General features: G+C 46.2%; 1 protein-coding gene across 1 annotated transcript in view; it reads left to right on the forward strand.

Moving 5' to 3' along the window:
* The window catches only part of SLC13A4 (solute carrier family 13 member 4), a 256186-nt gene that overhangs the window by 88549 nt on the left and 146356 nt on the right, over positions 1-21281 (forward strand). The window contains 3 exon segments of the mRNA XM_086952476.1: positions 4858-4932; positions 5483-5664; positions 20371-20490. Of these exon segments, the coding sequence (XP_086808602.1) occupies positions 4858-4932; positions 5483-5664; positions 20371-20490 (377 nt within the window).

The following is a 21281-nucleotide window of genomic DNA, read 5'->3' on the forward strand; positions in this document are numbered from 1 at the left end:
GTAAAGATCTGTAATATGGTTTTATGAGAATACCTTAAATTGGTGAGAATAACTTTACTGTTATTTCATTATGTATGTTATGTTTGGCTGCATTTGTTAAAGCAGTTGTTTTTGATCTTTTAACAGCCCTGAAGAAGCGGCTGAGTCGCAAAACTCATGTTGGCTGTACTTGTGTACAGAAAATATATATTTTTTTTTATCTTGGTGCTGATATTGGAATAAGCTACACAAATAGATGCATTTAAAGTTTGCTTAGATTTAGTCATACTTGCGAATTGCTACCTATTCTTTTAAAAAGGATATTGGTGTGTTTTTGTTTCCTCTAGCTGCAAACTGAAAGGATTTTGTAAACTGAAATGTGTGATAATCTTGCTGGAAAGACTGTAGGATGGTATTTTTTTCTAATACAACAGAATTTAAATACTTGTAAAGGAACTGTACAAATATTTCAAAATGTATCCACAGCAAAGCAAGCATGAATGAGACATATTTTAAATCTGAAGTGTAATTAAAACATAGATTTTAATAGGATTAAAATAAATCAAAACACTTTACTTGGGGATGCACAAACGATAAATATTTGCTGAAACTCGTTATCAGCACACTTGCGCGCTCCATAGTTTTACCAGTCAAACTGTATGTCTGCATATCTAGTGTACATTTCAATGGAAAGTGGCTTCCTGTAAATGACAGTGCAATCCCACACCATGCTTTAGTAACATATTTGCAATAAAGTGCTCCAAAATTCAACATCAGCTACCTTACCACTCTCCCGCTAAATTGGCTTGACTCATTTGCTAAACTTGTTCTTGTGTGATGCTTGGATTTACACAATCCCTATGACTTCTGTGATCTAACATGGATGGCAACACCCCCACTCTGAAATTGTTCCAGGACCAGTGTGTTGGATAACATTTTCTTCTGAACGGAAGCAAGATAAAGAACATCAGGTGTAACAATTCAAACCAATCAAAGCTGCACTGAGTTTTTTGTATAAACCGAGTCTGCTCACAGTTATTCAAGTACTATATTTGAATAAATGAATGCACTGGACATAAAGGGTCTCATGCAGGAAGAGTTTTAAAGGTCTCAAACCTCAGGATTTGTGATTACTAAAACACTTTTGGAAAAGTACTAAACCCAATTAACAATTCAGAAAATGTTTTCTGAATCATTTAATGGGTTAAGCAAACAATAAGGAATAGGTCTTTTGAAGTGACAAGTTTAGGGCGTTCCTTCCAAATACCAATGCCAATACCAAAATCTGGTCACAAAACATTAATATTTTGCCACCAACTCAAAGGAGGTGGTAAGCCATTTGCTAACGGGAAGGCATCCCTAAGGGACTCCTTCCCCTTTGTAAATATTAACAAAAATGTTTTTTTAGGAGTAAGCTGTGGTCCGTTGGCAAAGAGGAAAAACGAGGAAGAGAGGAGGAATAAAATATTTCTCCTATTTACGCCAGCTTCAGAGAGGTGCAGGATCTTGGTCCAAATCTTTGTAGATATGGATTTGCATCCAATTCAACAATCAACCAATCAATCAATCAAACATTTGTAGAGCGCACTACTCACTACTGCTACTGCTCGAACAGCCAGGTCTTGAGAAGTCTCCTGAAGGTCAGCAGGTCCTGGGTCTGTCGCAAGTTGATGGGGAGGGTGTTCCATGTCTTGGCGGTAAGGTGGACGAATGATCTGCCGCCGGTGGTCATTCAGTGGATGCGCGGAACGGTGGTGAGGGTGAGGGCGAGGTCAGCAGAATGAAGCTGGCGGTTCGGGGTGTAGAAGGTGAGTCGTTTGTTGAGGTAAGTTGGTCCGGCATTGTGGAGTGCTTTGTGAACATGTGTAAGGAGCTTGAAGATGATCCTCTTGTTGACAGGGAGCCAGTGCAGGTCTCTCAGGTGGGCAGTGATGTGGCTGTGGTGGGGGATGTCGAGGATGAGGCGTGCGGAGGCGTTCTGTATGCGTTGAAGTCTTTTCTGGAGTTTGGCCGTTGTACCCGCGTAGAGGGCGTTGCCGTAGTCCAGCCTGCTGCTGACGAGGGCTTGGGTGACCGTCCTTCTGGTATCGGTGGGGATCCATCTGTAGATCTTGCGAAGCATGCAGAGGGTGTTGAAGCAGGAGGAGGAGATGGTGTTGACTTGCTGGGTCATTGATAGTGATGAGTCCAGGATGAACCCCAGGTTGCGTGCATGGTATGTGATTGTCGGTGCAGCTTCCAGCATGCCCGGCCACCCGGAGTCATCCCAGACGGAGGGGGTGGAGCCAAGGATGAAGACCTCCGTCTTACAAAAGGGGATGATGGACGGAGCGTTTGAGCAAATCAAACACTCACCCCCAGTCAACTGATCTGGGTTTAATCCATCACCATTCTTTAGCTCACTCCGCCACCCCAGTTCAGACATGGCCATATGCAAATCAGTCTGACTCTGTGCCTCATGGGAACAGTCCAGCCCAAACTGCCAAAGCCATGTCTTCCCTGGACCAGAAACAAGCATCCTGGGACCAGTTTCTGGCTATTCAGCCGTCATCAGCCAGGCTAGCTTGAATCCAGTGGCAAAATGAGCAAGGGACTCACGTCTGAGCATACCCTGCCAACTTAGGGCGAACAAGGCGATACAAAAGGGGATGATGGAAGGAGCATTTGAGCAAATCAAACACTCATCCCCAGTCAACTGATCTGGGTTTAATCCATCACCATTCTTTAGCTCACTCCGCCACCCCAGTTCTGACATGGCCATATGCAAATCAGCCTGACCCTGTTCCTCATGGGAACAGTCCAGCCCGAGCTGCCCAAGCCGGTGCAGCTCCCAGCAAGCCCAGCCACCAGGAGTCGTACCAGGCAGTGGGGGTAGAGCCAAGGATGAGGACCAATGTCTCGTCAGAGTTTAGTTTCAGGCGACTGTTCTTCATCCATTTGGCGACAGCCTTCATTTCTTCATGGAGGTTAGTTTTGGCGGTGGCGGGGTCTTTGGTGAGGGAGAGGATCAGCTAGGTGTCATCGGCGTATGAGATGATTTTGAGGTCGTGTGATCGGATGATGTTGGCAAGCGGTGCCATGTAGATGTTATAAAGGGTCGGGCTGAGGGATGATCTTTGGGGTACACCGCAGGTGATCTTTGTGGCTTCGGATAGGAATGGAGGGAGGCGGACTCTCTGGGTTCTGCCAGTGAGGAAGGAGGTGATCCAGTCCAGGGCTTTGTCGCGGATCCCTGCGTCGTGGAGGTGTGTGCGTAGGGTGTGGTGGCAGACTGTGTCGAAGGCTGCGAGAGGTCCAGGAGGATGAGAGCCGTGGTTTCGCCGTCGTCCAGCAGGGTCCTGATGTCGTTGGTGGCGGTGATGAGGGCGGTTTCAGTGCTGTAGTTGCTGCGGAATCCGGATTGGGATGAGTCCAAGGTGTTGTTTTCTTTGAGAACGCGGTCAGTTGCCTGTTGACAATCTTCTCGATGACCTTTGCCAGGAACAGGAGCAGGGAGATGGGCCGGAAGTTCTTGAGGTCTTTTGGGTCCGCCTTGGGTTTCTTGAATAGGGCGTTGATCTGTTGGAGCTTGCTTTGTTGAAGATGTGGTGAGGGCAGGGGTCGGATGGTGAGGCGGAGTGGATGGTGTTCATGATTTTGATGTTGACGTGATGCCAGGAGAGCAGGAGGTCGGTGTGGCTGGGGGGCGGTGAGTCTGAACTGTTGGTGGCTGTCGGGGTCTGGGCGTTGAAGCTGTTGTGCATGTCTGCGATCTTGCGGTGGAAGAAGGTGGCTAGGGAGTCGCCAAGGTCTTGCGACGGCGGGATGTCGTTAAAGCTGGAGCTGGGGTTGGCGAGTTCCTTCACAATGTTGAAGAGCTCTTTGCTGTTGTGCGCATTGTTGTTGATGCATTCCTTGAAGGAGGTCCTTTTGGAAGTTCGAATGAGTTGGTGGTGCTTGCGGCTGGCGTTCTTGAGGGTTGTCCGGTGTCTGTTTGTGGCGCCACTTCTTCTCGAGTCTTCGGCAAGTCTGCTTGGTTGCCTGGAGGTCGATGGTGAGCGAGATGGTCTTTCTGTTGGTGTGTCTGTTTCAAGGTTTCTTGATCGGGCAAGAGAGTTGGCGCAGTCCTCGATCAATTGTCTGAAGTTGTGGGCGGCTGTGTTGGTGGGCTCAGGTGGTGGGTCTCGGGCGAGGGCGGTGATTAGCTGGTCTTCGGTGATCTTGTTCCAGCTGCGGTCTGGGATCCGTTGCGGGTGGTTGTGCGTGGTGTGTTTCTCGAAAGAGAAGTGATGCAGCGGTGGTCGGTCCAGTGGAGTTCGGTGGTGTGGCTGAAGGTGACGTGGTTGCTGGCGGAGAAGATGGGGTCGAGCATGTGACCAGCAGAATGGGTGGGTGTTGTGACAAGCTGTTTGAGTTGGAGGTTGGCGAGGATGTCGAGCAGGTTGGTGGAGTTGTTGTTGTTGGTGTTCTCGAGGTTGAAGGTCAGGTGTCCGAGGAGGGTGTAGTCTGTGGATGCAAGGGTGTGAGTGCTGACGACGTCGGTGATGGAGTCGCTGAACTGTGACTGGGGACCCAATTCATGGATGGATGCACCCCCCATGGAACACCTCTTTGATGCAGAGTAAAGCAAATCTACATTAAAAAAAGTAACACAAACACAACATAACACATTTGTAAATCTATACACTTGTCTTTCTATAGGTACTCTAAATGAGTTTGTTGCAAGTTGCTCAAAAGAGTTGGTTGTTCCTTCCATATTATCAATAGATAAAAGTGTCATATTAATAAACTTCCTGAAATGTGCAGCCTGTAAATGTTTTATAAACCTGAACCACCAGATCATTTGTGAGATGATCCTAGCGCAGTGGAATAAAGTTAAGACATTTATTCTTATTACAGAATCTGAATGGATTGCACATGATGAATCCAGTGGGAGCTAGGCCGCCACTTGCCAGTGGTCAGCCACAGACTCAGGTGAGAAGGTTACTTGACAGAGTAGGATACTATTAGTCAGCATATGCTGTGACAGTGACTGGTTAACTATGTGTTCTCATTCTATAAATAACTGAGCATGATTTAGTATCCCTTTAATAGATTAGCTTCTCTGAAGATGGGTATATCATTCGGGCTGTGGACAGTTGTTTAGCAATTAGGCTGCCTTTGTACAAAGGATCTGTCATGCTCTTTATTTGATTTTGTATGTGACTATCTTTGTGTAGTTGATGGTTGCAAACATTCTCTCCAACTGCTCTGTGACTGCCTGTGTAAGTGCCACTTCTGAAATATTCTCAATTGATTTTGCCATCTCTTCTTAGGCAGCCTATCACACTGCGTCTCTCCAGCTGCCTCGACTACACTGCTCTCTATCTGGGTTTATAGAATTATTTCCTTCACATGTGCCTGCTTGTTGGCGCTCTTTGGCTCGCTTTTTGTGGCAGTTAACAAAATACAGATGCTCTGAACCTTACAAACATGTACAAATAGGACAAGGTTACCACAGAAATCATCTTTCTCCTTTTTTCAGATCTTGGTCTTACCTCCTCCGGCCACCTGTAACTTGGATCAACAGCAAAAGTATAAATCCCAACGTGATCACATGGTCTGCAAGTGCCTGTCGCTCAGCGTCTCATACGCTGCCACTATTGGGGGGCTGAGCACAATCATTGGGACCTCAACCAGTCTCATCTTCCTGGAGCACTTCAACACGTAAGAGATAATGAATGAAATGAAATGAAAGGAAAATGTAAAAGCGCGGTGGTTACCCTGAGGCGTCCCAGCGCTACCGACAGATGTGAGCTGATGAAAAAGGAAAGTTAATCAGGGTAGGAGAACAGTAGCGTTTTTAACTGTTTGCGGAAACAAAGCAGATTAGATTCTGATCGCATGTTGAGGGGGAGGGAATTCCAGAGTTTGGAGGCATTATAAGGTGGCTTTTCAGATTATCATAGCTAGCTGCTGCTACTTCGGGGGAGTTCGTACTACTACATGTGCTGCTTTACCTAGAATATCAAAGAATGCAGAGTGATCTGGATTTCGTGAAATTTCAACTGTATGCTTTATCTGGTGAACAATGGAATCCACCCAGGGAAACATGCACAACCCTTGAATTGTTGAAGTAGAGATCTCAAACCTTCTACTCTACATAATAATTCTTAGTAACAATAGAAAATTAGTTGGTAAGGATTGAACTGCTCTACCAAGGAAAACCACCATACTGAGGGCTTCATTAAGAGGTGGGAAATAACAGGATATTGGCTAAAAGATGGACGAATTACGACCTCTCACTGCTTGCATGAGCATCAGAGACACAGATTTTTTAATTTCCCAAAGGCAGGCTCCCATTCTGGAAGCCTGTCTTGGGAGAGAACAAGAAATGCCACCCTTTATGACATTCCACCATGGCATGGCTGAACGGCATCCCTCGTCAGCATAATAAAAGCCAACCCCGCAGAAAAATCTATAAGGGCCTGATTTAGATCTTGACAGGAGCGTGACGGAGTGGGCTTTAATGGCAGTTTTAACGCCCAATTCCCTGGCAGTCCAGCTGTCCAATTTAGATGATGGCTGGCAATGTGAGAGAAGACTGCCAGGACTTTGCTCCTTGACCCTACAGCAGATGGCCTGCAGGATTGACTGCAGCAGGCGGCAGCTGGACTCCAATTTATACAACAGTAGGCAAAGCACCAAATTATATTCTCAGAATAATAGTAACCAATAAATACAATCTTATTCTTAAAAAAGCACAACACAATTATCACATACAATAATAAATAACATATTTCTAAAAAAAGAATGAACTATTTTTAAATCTGTTATTACATAAATAGCTTTCTACCCTATACTTCTACAAACTACACAACACACATCCAAAGTTAATTCTTAAACATAAATAATGTACACATTTTACATAGTTAAATATTTAATAAATATGAATATGAATTTACTATTAGTAAAATAATTATATTTAATTACCTTTCCACCCTTTATCCATACAAAACCAACAACCCAAACCTAATATATAAATACAAAAATTAATTGTCAATTAAACAATAATTATATTTAATTACCTGTCCACTCTTACCCACGTACAAATGCAACAACTCACACCTAATGCATAACATAAAGAATATCTTAATTACACACTTTCCATAATTAATTAACAATTAAGCAATTGTTATAAATTTACATTATGTATTAGTTATTATAATTAATTTCCTACACACCCTTTAACATACAAAAATAACACACAAAAAACCAATTAATGTATTACACAATTTCCATAATTAATTTGCAATTAAAATATTAACATTAATTACAAATTAATTATTAATTAATTATTATTAATTTACCTCCCTCCTTATACCACTACAAAACACACAACCCACACCTGAAACTTAATTAAAAACAATTATGATACAATTTCTACAATAAATTATCCATTAAATAATTAATAATAATTAAAATGTATTTAATAATTAATTTTAATTAATTTACTTCCCACCCTGTATCCTTATTAGCCCCACAACCCGCTATGGTACTAAAAGTAACTAAAAATTATAAAATTACATTTCAAAAATGGTAAAAATGTAAAAACTATATTAGAAAACATCAACAATAATTATACAAACCAGTGAGATATCTCATTTCCCGCGGTCATTATCTAATCACGGTCCAGTCCTCCTGCGCCTTCAGTTTCCCAATTCTGTCTCGAAGATGTTCAGCTGGCAGCTTCCGCCCAATGCTTTGTTGCATGAGGTCTTCAAGGAAGAGAGTAGGGGTGACAAGAATATTTCTAATATTATAATAAATAACTCTGGTTCGGTCACTGCTCACGCCTCCCTCTGGGAGGCCTTTAAAACAGTAATCAGGGGGAAATGCATATAGCGACAGGCTGGAGTGTTTTAAGCCACAAACGACCATACTGTAATAGCCACACTGAAGGAGAGATTGTTGGAGTTTGAGGAGGAGACCCAACAGGAGGTAAGGTTTTCAGGGAAACATGCTCAAGCCAGGAGATATGGAGAGGGAGACCGACCTGGTAGAACATTGGCGTTGATGTTGCGGACCCCGCGGTCAACAGCCTACATCACTGAAATTAAGGGTGAAAACTCAACCATTATTAGAGGCCCGAAGGAAATTCTACATGCGTTCACAGATTTCTACTCTACGCTGGACTACTCGACGCATGGCGCGGGTCATGAGGGCCCAGGATCCTTTTTAGAGTCTCTGGAACTGCTATGGCAGAGCAGGGGTCACGGAGAATATCTTGACGTTCCCTTTAAGGCGCAGGATGTCATCCAGGTGATAAAAAGTTTGCCGCATGGTAAGGCCACGGGCTCTGATGGCTTTACCATGGCCTTCTATAAAACATGTGCTGAAGAACTCACACCTCATTTAGTGACAATGTACAAAGAGACTCAGACTACAGAATGTCTGCCACCATCATTACGTGAGGCCATTATCATCACATTGCTGGAGCCAGGGAAGTCCAAAGACGAACTCAACTCCTATAGGCCCCTCTCACTTATAAATGTTGATGTTACGATTTTGGCCAAATTAGTAGCTAACTGTCTCCAACCTTTGCTTCCACTGACAGCCTGCCCGGACCAATCAGGGTTCATCCCTGGACGCTCCACTTCCCACAATCTTAAGCCTTTTTTTCGGTGATGCACTATTTACATCCCGATTCCCATGCAATATCAGTCTTCCTCGATGCAACCAAGGCGTTTCATTTGCTCAAGTGGTCTTATTTATTTGCAGTCCTTGAGAGGATGGGGTTTAGCACCCAATTTCTCAGTCTGGTGAGATTACTTTATACTAGGCCCTCTGCAAGGATAAGAGTGAATTACATGTTGTCTGATCCCTTTGTTATCACACAGGGAACATGGCAGGGATGCCCGCTGTCTCCTCTGCTATTCGCGATAGCGCTGGAGCCATTGGCAGCATGCATAAGACAACATCATACATGGGGATGACGTGACCTTATACATAATGGACCCAGTGACGAACATGGCCCCCATTTTACGGGAATTCATTAGGTTCAGAGGCCTGTCGGTAGTCTCTATCAATTGGGCTAAATCTACCAAATTCCCATTGACGGATGCTATCACCCAGTTTCAAACTGAATTACCACTCACTTGGGCCGATAGGCCGGTAAAATACTTAGGCATGTGGTTAAGTAGAAATATGCGAGACATTTGGGACATGAATTACGGACGCGCAGTGGTGTGGCTGGAAGAAAAACATTTGGCTTGGGCTGGGCTCCCGCTGTCCCTGGCCGGGAGAATCGCAGTAGTAAAGATGGTGGTTTTACCAAAGCTATTGTATTTATTTGTGAATATTCCGATCCCCTTGATACAAGCATTTTTTAAATCGCTGCGTTCTCTGCTCATTACCATGGTCTGGGCGGGGCGTCAAGCTCGGATCTCGTAAGAACTTTTAACTCTTCCTTTAAGACAGGGGGGAATGGGAGCCTCAGATTTACAGCTATATGCATTTAGTGCCCAAGCTCAATTTCTCCATTACTGGGCTCATCCAAGCCTGTTCCAACCGCACACTGCTGTCGAGCTATATGTAGCTAAACCGATTCCCCTACAGGTAGCGCTATATCAGGCCCACAAAAGACCCCGAGACGGTATAGATACGGTGGAAACTGTGAGGTGGGCGTGGGATAAACTACGGAACAGAGCAAAATTGAAAATCCCATATGCCCCTTCCCTTCCTGATAGGGGGCAGGCAGCCGTGCTTATTCTGCTTGACCTGTCTGCTGCCTTCGACACAGTTAACCATGGTATCTTGTTGAGATGACTCGAGGAGGTGGGAGTGAAGGGCTGTGTCCTGAGGTGGTTTCGATCATTCCTGTCAGGCAGACAGCAGACAGTCTCCCTCTCCTCTTTTCAATCTGAGTTTATTAGTGTCTCCCATGGTGTTCCTCAGGGCTCGGCCATCAGCCCCATTTTGTTCAACTTCTGTTTGAAACCTCTGTTGTGTGTCATTAAGCGATACAATATTGAGATCATTAATTACGCGGATGACACTCAAGTTATTCTCTCTCTGGAGGGAGCTCAGTCAACCTCTCTTGACGATTTTCATAACTGTATGCGGGACACTACAGTGTGGCTGAGGGACAACTCGCTGCAATTCAATGCGTCTAAGACGGAGCTGCTTTATTGCTCCCCAGAAAGGATCCCCTCTGGGCTACCCAGTAATTTCTGGCCCTCTGATCCCCCCTAACTTGGTTCAGCCGGTAAACTCAGTCCGTAACCTAGGGGTGACATTTGACCGTGAACTCTCCCTGGAGACGCATGTGACGAAGCTGTTGTTGTTTGGCTATCATTCGATCTCTTCGAAAGATCCTTCCACTCCTGCCACCTCTGGCGCGCTTCCTGATAGTTCGGAGCACGATACTTAGCCGAGTGGACTACTGCAACGCCCTCCTCCTTGAGTCCCCTAGGTTCCTGCTGGCCAGGATGCAGAGGTTACAGTCAACCGCATATAAATTAGCATTAGGTTGGTCCAGTAGGTCCTCGGCCTCTTTGGCTCTGGCAAAGCTACACTGGTTGCCTGTGAAACAAAGGATCCAGTTTAAATCTCTTTGCCTGGTATTCAAGGCCTTGTATGGAACTGGTCCTATCTCCTTGCAACGCAAGTTTGAGTGGTATGCTCCTGTCCGTACACTGCGTTCCTCTGGGGCAAATCTGGTAAGAAGCCCTAGATTCAAAAAGGTCAGAGCTGGTGGCAGATCCTTTGAGGTCGCTGTGGCAAAACTCTGGAACACTCTTCCAGGTGAGCTGAGACAAACTAATGATCTCCTGCCGCCTTTTAGAAGGAAGCTAAAAACATGGCTATTCCCTAAGATCTAAGGGGTTGGTGAGGTCCTGGAGGTGGTAGGTCAGCTCATTCACTTTTTAGCGCCAGGATGCCTGACAGGTGACAGTGCGCTCTACAAATGCAATAAATAAATGATACCCATAATGGGAGAAGCCGCAAATAGGGCACTGGCACGGATTTGCAGATTTGTACCAGGGTAAATCATTTATTCCTCCTCCAGCTTCTACGGAAGAGCAGACCGTAACATTTTCAGAGACATTCCTATATTATAAACTCAGGGCTACATGTAGGTCGTTAGATGGCCCACCACTAACACTGCAAGCCCTAGACAACATATAATCTTTGATCTGCTCCGGCGCTGTGAAACCATTTTTGGGTAGCTGCCGCGCCCTACAAATTCAATAAATAATAATAATAATAGACAATATGCTAAAGTCCGACTCTCCACATAGACCAATCAAATGTATTTATAATTCATTGCAAAACACGGTCCCAATACAGCCTAAGGCACTTTAGGCGTGGAATGAGGAATTGGATACCCCTTTGTGAGAAGACCAATGGACATACTGTTGTGCCCAACTTACCTCATTATCACCTAACTATAAACTACATGTAATACATTTTAAATTTTTACATAGATTCTATAAGACCCCCCTTCAATTACCCGTATGGGGATTAAGGATGACAATAGTTGTTGGAGACATGGGTTTACCCAGGCTACGTTTTTACACATGGCTTGGGATTGTCCGCAGTTGACCTCGTATTGGACATCCATATTCACCACAATCCATGATATTAATGGCACGTCATTGGACCCAGAACCCCTACTTGGTATATTGGGGTATGTTAAAGATACGACAATTGCAAATCGCAAACTACATGCTATTGGGCCCGATTCACAGAACTAACTTAAGACAAAATCCTAAACTTACTACTTTTGGTATTCACAGAAGTTAGGATTTTGTCTTAAGTTTGTCTTAAGTTTGGCTTAAGACAGACTTAAGACAGACTTAAGACAGACTTAAGACAGAATCCTAACTTAAGTCTGTCTTAAGTCTGTCTTAAAACAAAATCCTAACTTCTGTGAATACCGAAAGTAGTAAGTTTAGGATTTTGTCTTAAGTTAGTTCTGTGAATCGGGCCCCATGTTTTTACTGTTTGCCAAACGCCGCATAGCCATGCACTGGGGAAGAAAGAAGGCGTCCGCTCTGAAGGACTGGGTTCGGGATGTCACATTTGGTCACAGACAATTAAACACTTATTGGTAGCTGATGCCATCGGCATCCATGCCTAGGGACATATGGATCCCTTTTGTGGAATGGGCGCATGCTCATCGGGAGGAGGATGGAGGCACTGCTGGTGCCCAAGAGGACTCGAGGGTGGACTCCTGTCAGTCCTCTGAGGTTAGAAAATGCAATATTGTTTTGTATGATATACACTAGATATGTTTTCATGGTTGTAGAGGTGGGGGGCTAGAGGCTGAATGTGTAGGAATGGTAAAAATATAGGGCCTCATTTATGAGAAATGACGCATCGCTGAGTGAAAGCAGCGATGCGTCACTTCTCAGTGCACACTCCTTGCGACATACCTGATGTGTCATATTTAATGTATTACGCATCATGTCACAAGGAGTTACAGATACGTCAGTATTTCTGACGTATCTGTAAGCGCAAAAGTGCCGCATTGCTGGAGTGTGTCACAAAAGTAACACAATTCAGCAAGCCCTATGTGAAAGGGCCTGCGTCAGACTTACCCCTGCTGTGAGGCAGGTACAAGATTTTGATGCAACGGCGTCCTAGAATTGGCGTAGTGAAAGCTTATAGATTTCACTACGTCACTTCTACGAGGCTTTTTGAAGGAGAACGCCCCCCCTACATACATTATACCTGACGCAGGAATAATGTAGCGCAGGGGTTTACAAAGTGACGCATCTGCTTAGATGCGTCACTTTATAAATAGTGCGCAACAGGAGGCATGTTTTACGCCGCCGATGCATCACAAAAAGTGGCGCATCGGAAGCGCAAAACTGAAGCAAGGCCTCATAAATGAGGCCCATATTATGTATGGTGTTAGATGGTATTTTTGGTAGAGTGCACTCCCTATGTTCCTGTTCTTTCTGTGCTCTCTCGTTCCCCTTGCTGTTTAGCCTAAGTATGTGTGGAATGTGGGTCAGTTCGTGGAATGTTGAATGCCTGATGTGAGTCAGTTGGCGTCAGCAGGCTGAGCAGCTAGGAGGCTGCTCCTGGTGGGGCGTACATATAGGCCTACTCAGCATATTGGCTACTACTTACTACTTCTGTAACCTGTACCTGAATACAACTTGGCCTCCTGTGGACTTTCATACTACGACACTATGTTAACAAATATGTATATTCTATTTATCCAGTACGGATGGAACTGCACACTCGATTTGTATTCAAGCAATACAGTAATGAATGGCTAGACGATGATACATTGTATTTGTATTTGTATTTGTATTTCCATTTATAGAGCGCAATTATCACCAACAGGTCTCTAAGCGCTATCAGAAAGAAAGAGACACGGACTAGCCTACAGGCACAAAGGGGCAGATATTAACAAGAACCCCAGGCCTCTCGGCAAAGAACCGTTTTCAACTTCTTCCTGAAAGGAAGAAGGGCGTGCTCTTTACGCAATGTCTCTGGTAGTTTATTCCACAAAGGGGGGATGGCGATGGAAAAGACTCTACCCCCTTTGGTGACAAGCCTGAAACAATGACACTTCAGTAAACAGGTCTCTGAGGACCGGAGCATCTGATTCGGAGTGTAAAGTGCTAGGCGATCTTTAATATACAAGGGGGCTTGACCATAAATGGCCTTGTGCGTAATGCAGAGGCCCTTGAACTTGGCTCTCTGCTTTACTGGAAGCCAGTGCAGGTGTTGGAGGAGAGGGGTGGCATGGGCTCCTCTGGGCAATTTGAAAATCAACCTGGCAGCATCGTTCATGGTGACCTGAAGTCTGGCAAGTAACTTCTCTGGAAGGCCAATGTAAACGGCACTGCCATAGTCAAGGCAAGAAATTATCATTGCCGACACGATCAGTCTAAGAGAAGAGAGGCTGTATGTAACTGGCCGTTGGTTTTAAATGATTGTTATTAATTGAAATGCTAATAAAGAAAAAGAAAAAAGAAAACAATAACTCTACAAACAATTTATAACATTTACAATTAAAATATATACTAAAATACATAAAAATAATTTTAAAATGTTATTTTTGTAAACTATATAAATGATTTTGATATTGTTAAAATTGATATTATTTACCTTAAAATCAATATTCTTGACAACAATATTCTTGCATGCTATATTTCTGTATGACGATATTTTAAACTCAATATTTATATCTGACGATATTTAATTTTCCATATTTTGTCTGAATACCCACAAGTAGACAGGGTTAACAGTAGTCCTAGTGGCATCCAAATGTGGTCAAAATGCTAAGGGCCTAATTACGAGTTTGGAGGTCTACAGGACCGCCAAACTCATGGCGGAGGTGTGGTGGAGGTCAAGGACCAGAGTACCAGTGGTCCGACCACCGTATCACGAGGTCACTGGTCGAACCATGAGAGGACTGCCGCAGCTGATAGGCAGTCTTGAGGCCCTAATATGCTCAGCGGTGCCACTGCGGCACCACCAAGCATATTACAGGTTTCCAAACTGCGACCCTAACCACAGCGGTGAGAAAACAAAGGGGGCCCTACAGGGCTCAGGCCAATGGGATGCATGCAGGGGGACACATGTTGTACCCCCTGTGTGCATGCAACTCCCTTTCCTAGGTGGCATGGACTTCCGAGTCCATGACGTGCAGAAACGGGCTTTGACTTTTCCATTGTGGTGCCTGTTTGGTATGGCACCACTGTGGGAATGCTACAGGATTGCCCGACAGACTCGAGGAAACTCATAATCTGGTGGGCAGCTGGTAATTGAGTTTGGCGGTGCAGGAGAGGGTCGGTGGCGTGCCACCCTGCACCATCAAACTTGTAATTGGGCTCTAAGTGTTTTAATTTCTTGATGAGAAGATTTCCCTAAGCCATAAAATTGGACAGCTTAAAAGCCAGATAGAAGAATGGCAGAATGGAGAAGTGTGGCTCACTGGTTAGAGAGAAGTGTGGCTCACTGGTTAGAGGAGGCAGACTCTGATGCAAAGGTCAGACCCGGGACCAGGGTTCAATTCCCGACGCGGCAGGGTCTTGAGCTCAAAATGTCCATTAACTCGATAATTCTCGCCTCGGTGCCTACTCGAATCATGGGTTCACACTCTGCAACTCTGGGCAATAGCTTGCTTAATCTCCACTACGGCCCCCCGCGATGGGATGCCTGGTCTTCACCTTGGGGATGCCCAGTAGGGGTTATCTCGCAGGGATAGCCAGGATGGGTTCCCAAAGCAAGCGCTAAGAGACCTGTTGGTGATTTGGCGCTGTATAAATCGAAATTAACATAACATAACATCATCATCACATTTGATGCCAAAGTTTCGACCATCCTATATGCTTCTGCATTCAGCCATAGCTTTGGTCCAAAGGGAATCTAGCCATGAGGCCAGCTTGCCTTTAATGACGAGAAACTTTGTCTTATCAGAATTGAACTTGAGCTAGATTGCATTCATTCAGTCTTATACCTGGTAAAGACAATACTGAAAAGTCTCTTCCGCCAACTGCTGTCAGTGGAGGAGGAGGAGGAGTTAGTTGTAATCAGCCTGCACATAGAATTCTTAGTGCCTGACTACGACTTTGGTGGTCTGGTAATGGGCCACCATGCCAGCACCTTCCTCCGAAACCGCCTACGTCAACTGCCACCCGCCCTCCATATTATGAGTTTCCACGTTATCTGCCTGGTGGGCTGCACGGCAGTGCCTGTTGAAAAAGCACCGCAATGGGAGCGACTAAGGCCATTCCTTCATGGCATGGATTGCACAGTCCATGCAGGAAAGAAGGTGCATGCAGACAGGGAGGGGCACAACAGGGAGCCCTATAATGCCCCTTTGTTTATCCACTGCTTACCGCCATGAAAAGGCTGGGGGTGGGAAAACTCGTAATATGCTTAGCAGTGCTGCAGTGGCACCGCCAAGCATATTACTTCCCCATACTGCCACAAGACTGCCAGGGATCATGGATCCCTGGCTGTTGCGGCATTCCCCTGGAGGCCCGACTGCCGTACTCATAATACTGCAGGTTTGGCAGTACATTGGACTGCCAAACTCGTAATCAGGCCCTTAGACATGGGAACATATGAGGTAAAACATGAAAATCAAACAAATAAGGAGGCAACGACAAATCCTTTAAGACCCCATCCCAATTCTACACCATCCTCATAATAATTGTTCCTATCACTTGCAAACCCCGCAAACCCTTAACGTTTACAACTAAAGAGCACCATTGACATAGAAGACACCTTCCTTGTTGCTGTTGCAGTTGCCCCCCTAAGAGCAACAGGTATGTGCAGACATGGGTCCCGTGCACATTGTACCACTGAACTCAAGCTTTACCGCACTGAGGCGACCCATCGTCAGAACTCCTGGCCCCCGCGCACAGGAACCCTCATCTACAGACCTCCCATACCACAACCACAGTTCAGCGACTCCATCGCCGACATCATCAGCACACACGCCCTCGCCTCCACAGACTACATTCTCCTCGGGGACCTGAACTTCCACCGCGAGAACAACAACGACACCGACTCCACCACCCTGATCAACAACCTAGCCAACCTCGGACTCAGACAGCTTGTGATAACACCCACCCATGCCGCCGGCCACACGCTTGGCCCCATCTTCACAGCAAGCCCCCACGTTACCTTCAGCCACACCACCGAACCCCAATGGACCGACCACCACTGCATCCACTTCGCATTCAGGAAGCCCGCCACGCACCACCACACCCAGCAGATGCCTCGACGCCACTGGAGCAATGTCACAGAAGACCAGCTAACTAACACCCTCGCCCAGAGCCCACCAGCCGACCCCAAAACTGCCTCCCGCAACCTCAGTGGATCGACAACTGCCCCAACACCCTCGCCCCGCTCAAGAAACCCGCAACACCAACAAGAAAGCCACCTGGTTCACCGAAGACCTCCAGGACTCCAAACGAACATGCCAGAAACTGGAGAAGAGCCAAGAGGGCCTCATTCAAAGACCGCCTGGATAACAACGCACACAACAAAGAGCTCTTCAACATCGTGAAGGAACTCTCCAACCCCAGCTCCAACACCAACGACACCCAGCCTTCGCAAGACCTGTGCAACTCGCTGGCCACCTTCTTCCACCGCAACATCGCCGACATCCACGACAGCTTCAACGCCATGACCGCCCCATCAACCACTGCCCCCACGACCACCACCTGCACCAGCTGTCGCTGCTCTAACAGACCAGCACCAACGACAAGGACACCAGCAAGACCATGAACACCATCCGCTCCGGATCACCGCTGGACCCATGCCCCCACCACATCTTCAACAAAGCAAGCACAACCATCGCACTCCACCTCCGGAAAGTAATCAACATTTCCTTTGAGACAGCAACCTTCCCGGAAAGCTGGAAGCATGCCGAGATCAACGCCTTACTCAAGAAACCCAAGGCGGACCCCAAGGACTCAAGAACTTCCGATCCATCTCTCTGCGCCCGTTCCCCTCGAAGGTCACCGAGAAGATTGTCAACAAACAACTGACATGCTTTCTCAAGGAGAACAGCATCCTGGACCCGTCCCAGTCCGGGCACCGCAGCAACCACAGCACCGAAACCGTCCTTATCGCCGCCACCGATGACATCAGGACCCTGCTTAACAACAATGGAGAAACAGCTGCCTTCATCCTCCTGGACCTGTCAGCCGCCTTCGACACGGTCTACCACCGCACACTACGAACACGCCTACATGACGCCGGGATCCAAGAGAAGGTCCTAGACTGGACCACAAGCTTCCTCTCTGGCAGAACTCAGAGCATCCGCCTCCCCCCTTCCGCTCCACTGCCATCTAAATCATCTGCGGCGTACCCCAGCGCTCTTCCCTCAGCCCGACGCTGTTCAACATCTACATGACATCCCTCGCCCATTTCGCCGGACAGCACGACCTCAACATCATCTCCTATGCTGACGACACCCAGCTGATCATCTCTCTCACCAAAGACCCTCACACCGCCAAGACCAACCTCCATGAAGGAATGAAGGCCGTCACCGAATGGATGAGGAACAGCAGACTGAAGCTGAACTCGGACCAGACGGAAGTCCTCATCCTCGGCTCCACCCCCTCAGCCTGGGACGACGTCTGGTGGCCGACAACTCTAGGAACAGCCCCGACGTCCACCGACCACGCACGCAACCTAGGGGTCATACTCGACTCCACCCTCTCCATGATCTACGCAGGAACGTCGGCCAAGCTCCTGAGGCGACTGCAACGCATCCAGAATGCATCAGCACATTTGATCCTAGACATCCCCCACCGCAGCCACATCACACCCCACCTGAGAGACCTGCACTGGCTCCCCATCAACAAGAGGATAACCTTCAAACTCCTCATCCAATCACACAAAGCTCTCCACAAGACCGGCCCAGCATACCTTAACTTCTACACCCCCACCGCCAGCTCCGCTCCACCAGCCTCGCCCTCGCCACAGTCCCGTGCGTCCGAAGAACGACCACCGGCAGCAGATCCTTCTCCCGCTTCGCTGCCAAGACCTTGACCACCCTCCATACCAACCTACGACAGACCCAAGACCTACTGGCCTTCAGAAGACTCATCAGGACCTGGCTCTTCGATCACTAGCAGCAGCACCCCCTCTCCCCCCTCCCAGCCCTTGAGACGCTCACGGGTATATAGTGCGCTTTATAAGTGTCTTGATTGATTGATTGATTGATTGATTGATTAACTGATGAGCCCATAAGGAGGACGAAAGCAGTCCTGAGTTGTTTGTTTTCCAGTTCAAGCTGGTTTGTTCTGATTGGAGCAGGGTCAAGGCTTATTTGCATGTGGCTGGGTGTAAACTGAGGTGGCATGGTGGGCAACAAATGATGGATATGAATGCGGCCTGACCAATCGCCAGTGTCTGAGGTTAATTCAAGCATTCTATCCATCACCTTGATGTTGCAGTTGCTGAACTAAGTGCGATTGGTATGCCCAGACATGGCTCTCGTGCTCACAGTGCCACTGGAATCAAGATGTGCTTGACTGATGAGACCATAATAAGGGTGAAACCAGTCCTGGGTTGCTTATTTTGTGGGTCAGGGAGGACCTGGCCTGGCAGTTTAGGCTGGACTGTTCTGACAGGAGCATGGTCAATGCTGTTTTCCATATGACTATATCCAAACTGAGGTGGCATATTGGGTGAAAAACAATGGAGTAGGATGTGGCCCGAAATATTGCCAGTGGCTGATATTAATTCAAGCTTTCCATCCATCACCTTTTTGTTGTTGTCTGGATATGCCTAGACGTGGGTCCTGTGCTCAATGTGCCACTGGAATCAAGCTAAACCTGGGTGATTATCCCATAATGAGGGTGAAAACGGGTCCTTGTTTGTTTGTTTTCTGTTTCAGGGATGGCCTGGCCTGGCAGTTCGGGCTGGACTGTTCTGATTGGAGCAGGACCAAGGCTGATTTGCATATGGCTGGGTCTAAACTCAGGTGGCATGGTGGGTGAAAAAAGATGAATTGGGATGCGGCCTGAGCAATTGCCAGCAGCTGAGATTAATTTAAGCATTCCATCCATCATGTTTACATATATAGGTGTTTTCTGGATAACTCTTATATAGGCCTGAAGACTTTATATGATTGGAGTGGAAGCACGGCTACGTGAGCATATAATATCTATCTAGCGAGGGATACTACTGCTAACTAAATTCTGTGATGCAAGATCTGTTTAACATGTCATTTTGTCTTTTTGCTCCATGTTGAGTCATATTACATGAGTCAGGTACACTTCAAGGAGGGTAGGAAAGGAAGTAAATCTTAGAAGTGAAAGAAGATGCTGTATGGTGTTTGGAATATGATATGAGGACTTGCTGAATGAGATGGTCAAGTTATAAAAGAGTTGGCCTCTTAGACACTTGTTTAAAGAAATTGTGCCAAAAGTGCACAGTTTATCCATAATTTTCCCATTTTTTCTAGCTGAGGATACCCACTTCCTTATAATAATACACGAGAGCTAAGCATGAAAGAAAACTTGAATATTTGATAAGTGCCCCTTGAGAACTGCCCGCAAATCATATGGCATATTAGCACATTTATTTCTAAATTGTGCTTTAGAATGAACCAACTGGTCCAGATAAAAATAATATATATTGGGGACAATACTTTCAAACCCCGTCTGGATTAACATAATTATTTCTTCACTAGATTGGTGCAATAAAGGTGGACATTTAATCCATCACTTCGAAAGTTCACCGACCGCCACTGGGGTCTCCTCCTATTCACGCGGTGGTATATCTTGAGGCACCTATGGTGGCACTGGGGTTGCGGAACACTGAGTGCGTTGCTTCCTATCCTGGCTGTGCTATCTTTTCCTTCGTATCAACAAAACAGCTGTACAATGATGCATTCTTCAACATTTCCCAGCAGCAAATGTGCTCTCTGTTTTGCAGGCGTTATCCAGATGCTGAGGTGGTGAATTTTGGGACTTGGTTCGTCTTCAGCTTCCCCATTGTCCTCATGATGCTGCTGCTCACATGGGTTTGGATGCATTGGCTCTTTCTGGGCTCCAAGTAAGTAGACAGCTCTGGTCGTGACATAAAACTGCTAGGAATGCTTAGCATGTAACACCTGGTGCTTCTATTCAATGTACAGTAAGAACATTGAATTCTGCTTAAGCAGTGCTGCCACAGAGCAGTGCTTACAAGGATTACCTGTTAGCTAGAAGTCCTTAGCATGGAATCACCCTATCACTACATGTGACTCACTGCAGAATCACCTGGTCATGATACTCAATATACAATTAGAATATTCTGTCCCTGAGCATCACTGCTGTACATTGTCCCTGAACCTAAACAGTGGTTACAAGGACTACCTCTTATCACTGCTAGGAGTCCACAGCATGGAATCACCCTATCCCTACATGAGACTCACTGCAGAATCACCTGCTCATGATACTCAATACAATTATAATAGTCTGTCCCTGTGGCTCACTTCTGTGAAATACCCCTGTCCATAGCATGAAATCGCCCTATCCCTACATGGGACTCACAGCCGAAGTACCTGGTCAGGACATTCAATGTACTTTGAGAACAGACTGTCCCTTTACAGCATGGCTGTGCGTTGTCCCTGCCACAGAACAGTACTTACAAGGATTTCCACTGATCACTGGTAGCTGCTCATACTGAGGCCACCTGCCATCGCATGTAACTAAAAACCTACAATAATTATATGACATTTGCTGTGAATTACCCGGCTCCATATTATCTGTGGCTGAATAGAGTTTCACCTGTCAGTGAAAAAAAACATGAAGTGATCCCCTTCCCCTTCAAAATCATGGCTGTAAAATGGTGGTCAGCAAGGA

This window comes from Lissotriton vulgaris, chromosome 1_2 (assembly GCF_964263255.1).
Source record: "Lissotriton vulgaris chromosome 1_2, aLisVul1.2, whole genome shotgun sequence".
Classification (NCBI taxonomy): Eukaryota; Metazoa; Chordata; class Amphibia; order Caudata; family Salamandridae; genus Lissotriton; species Lissotriton vulgaris.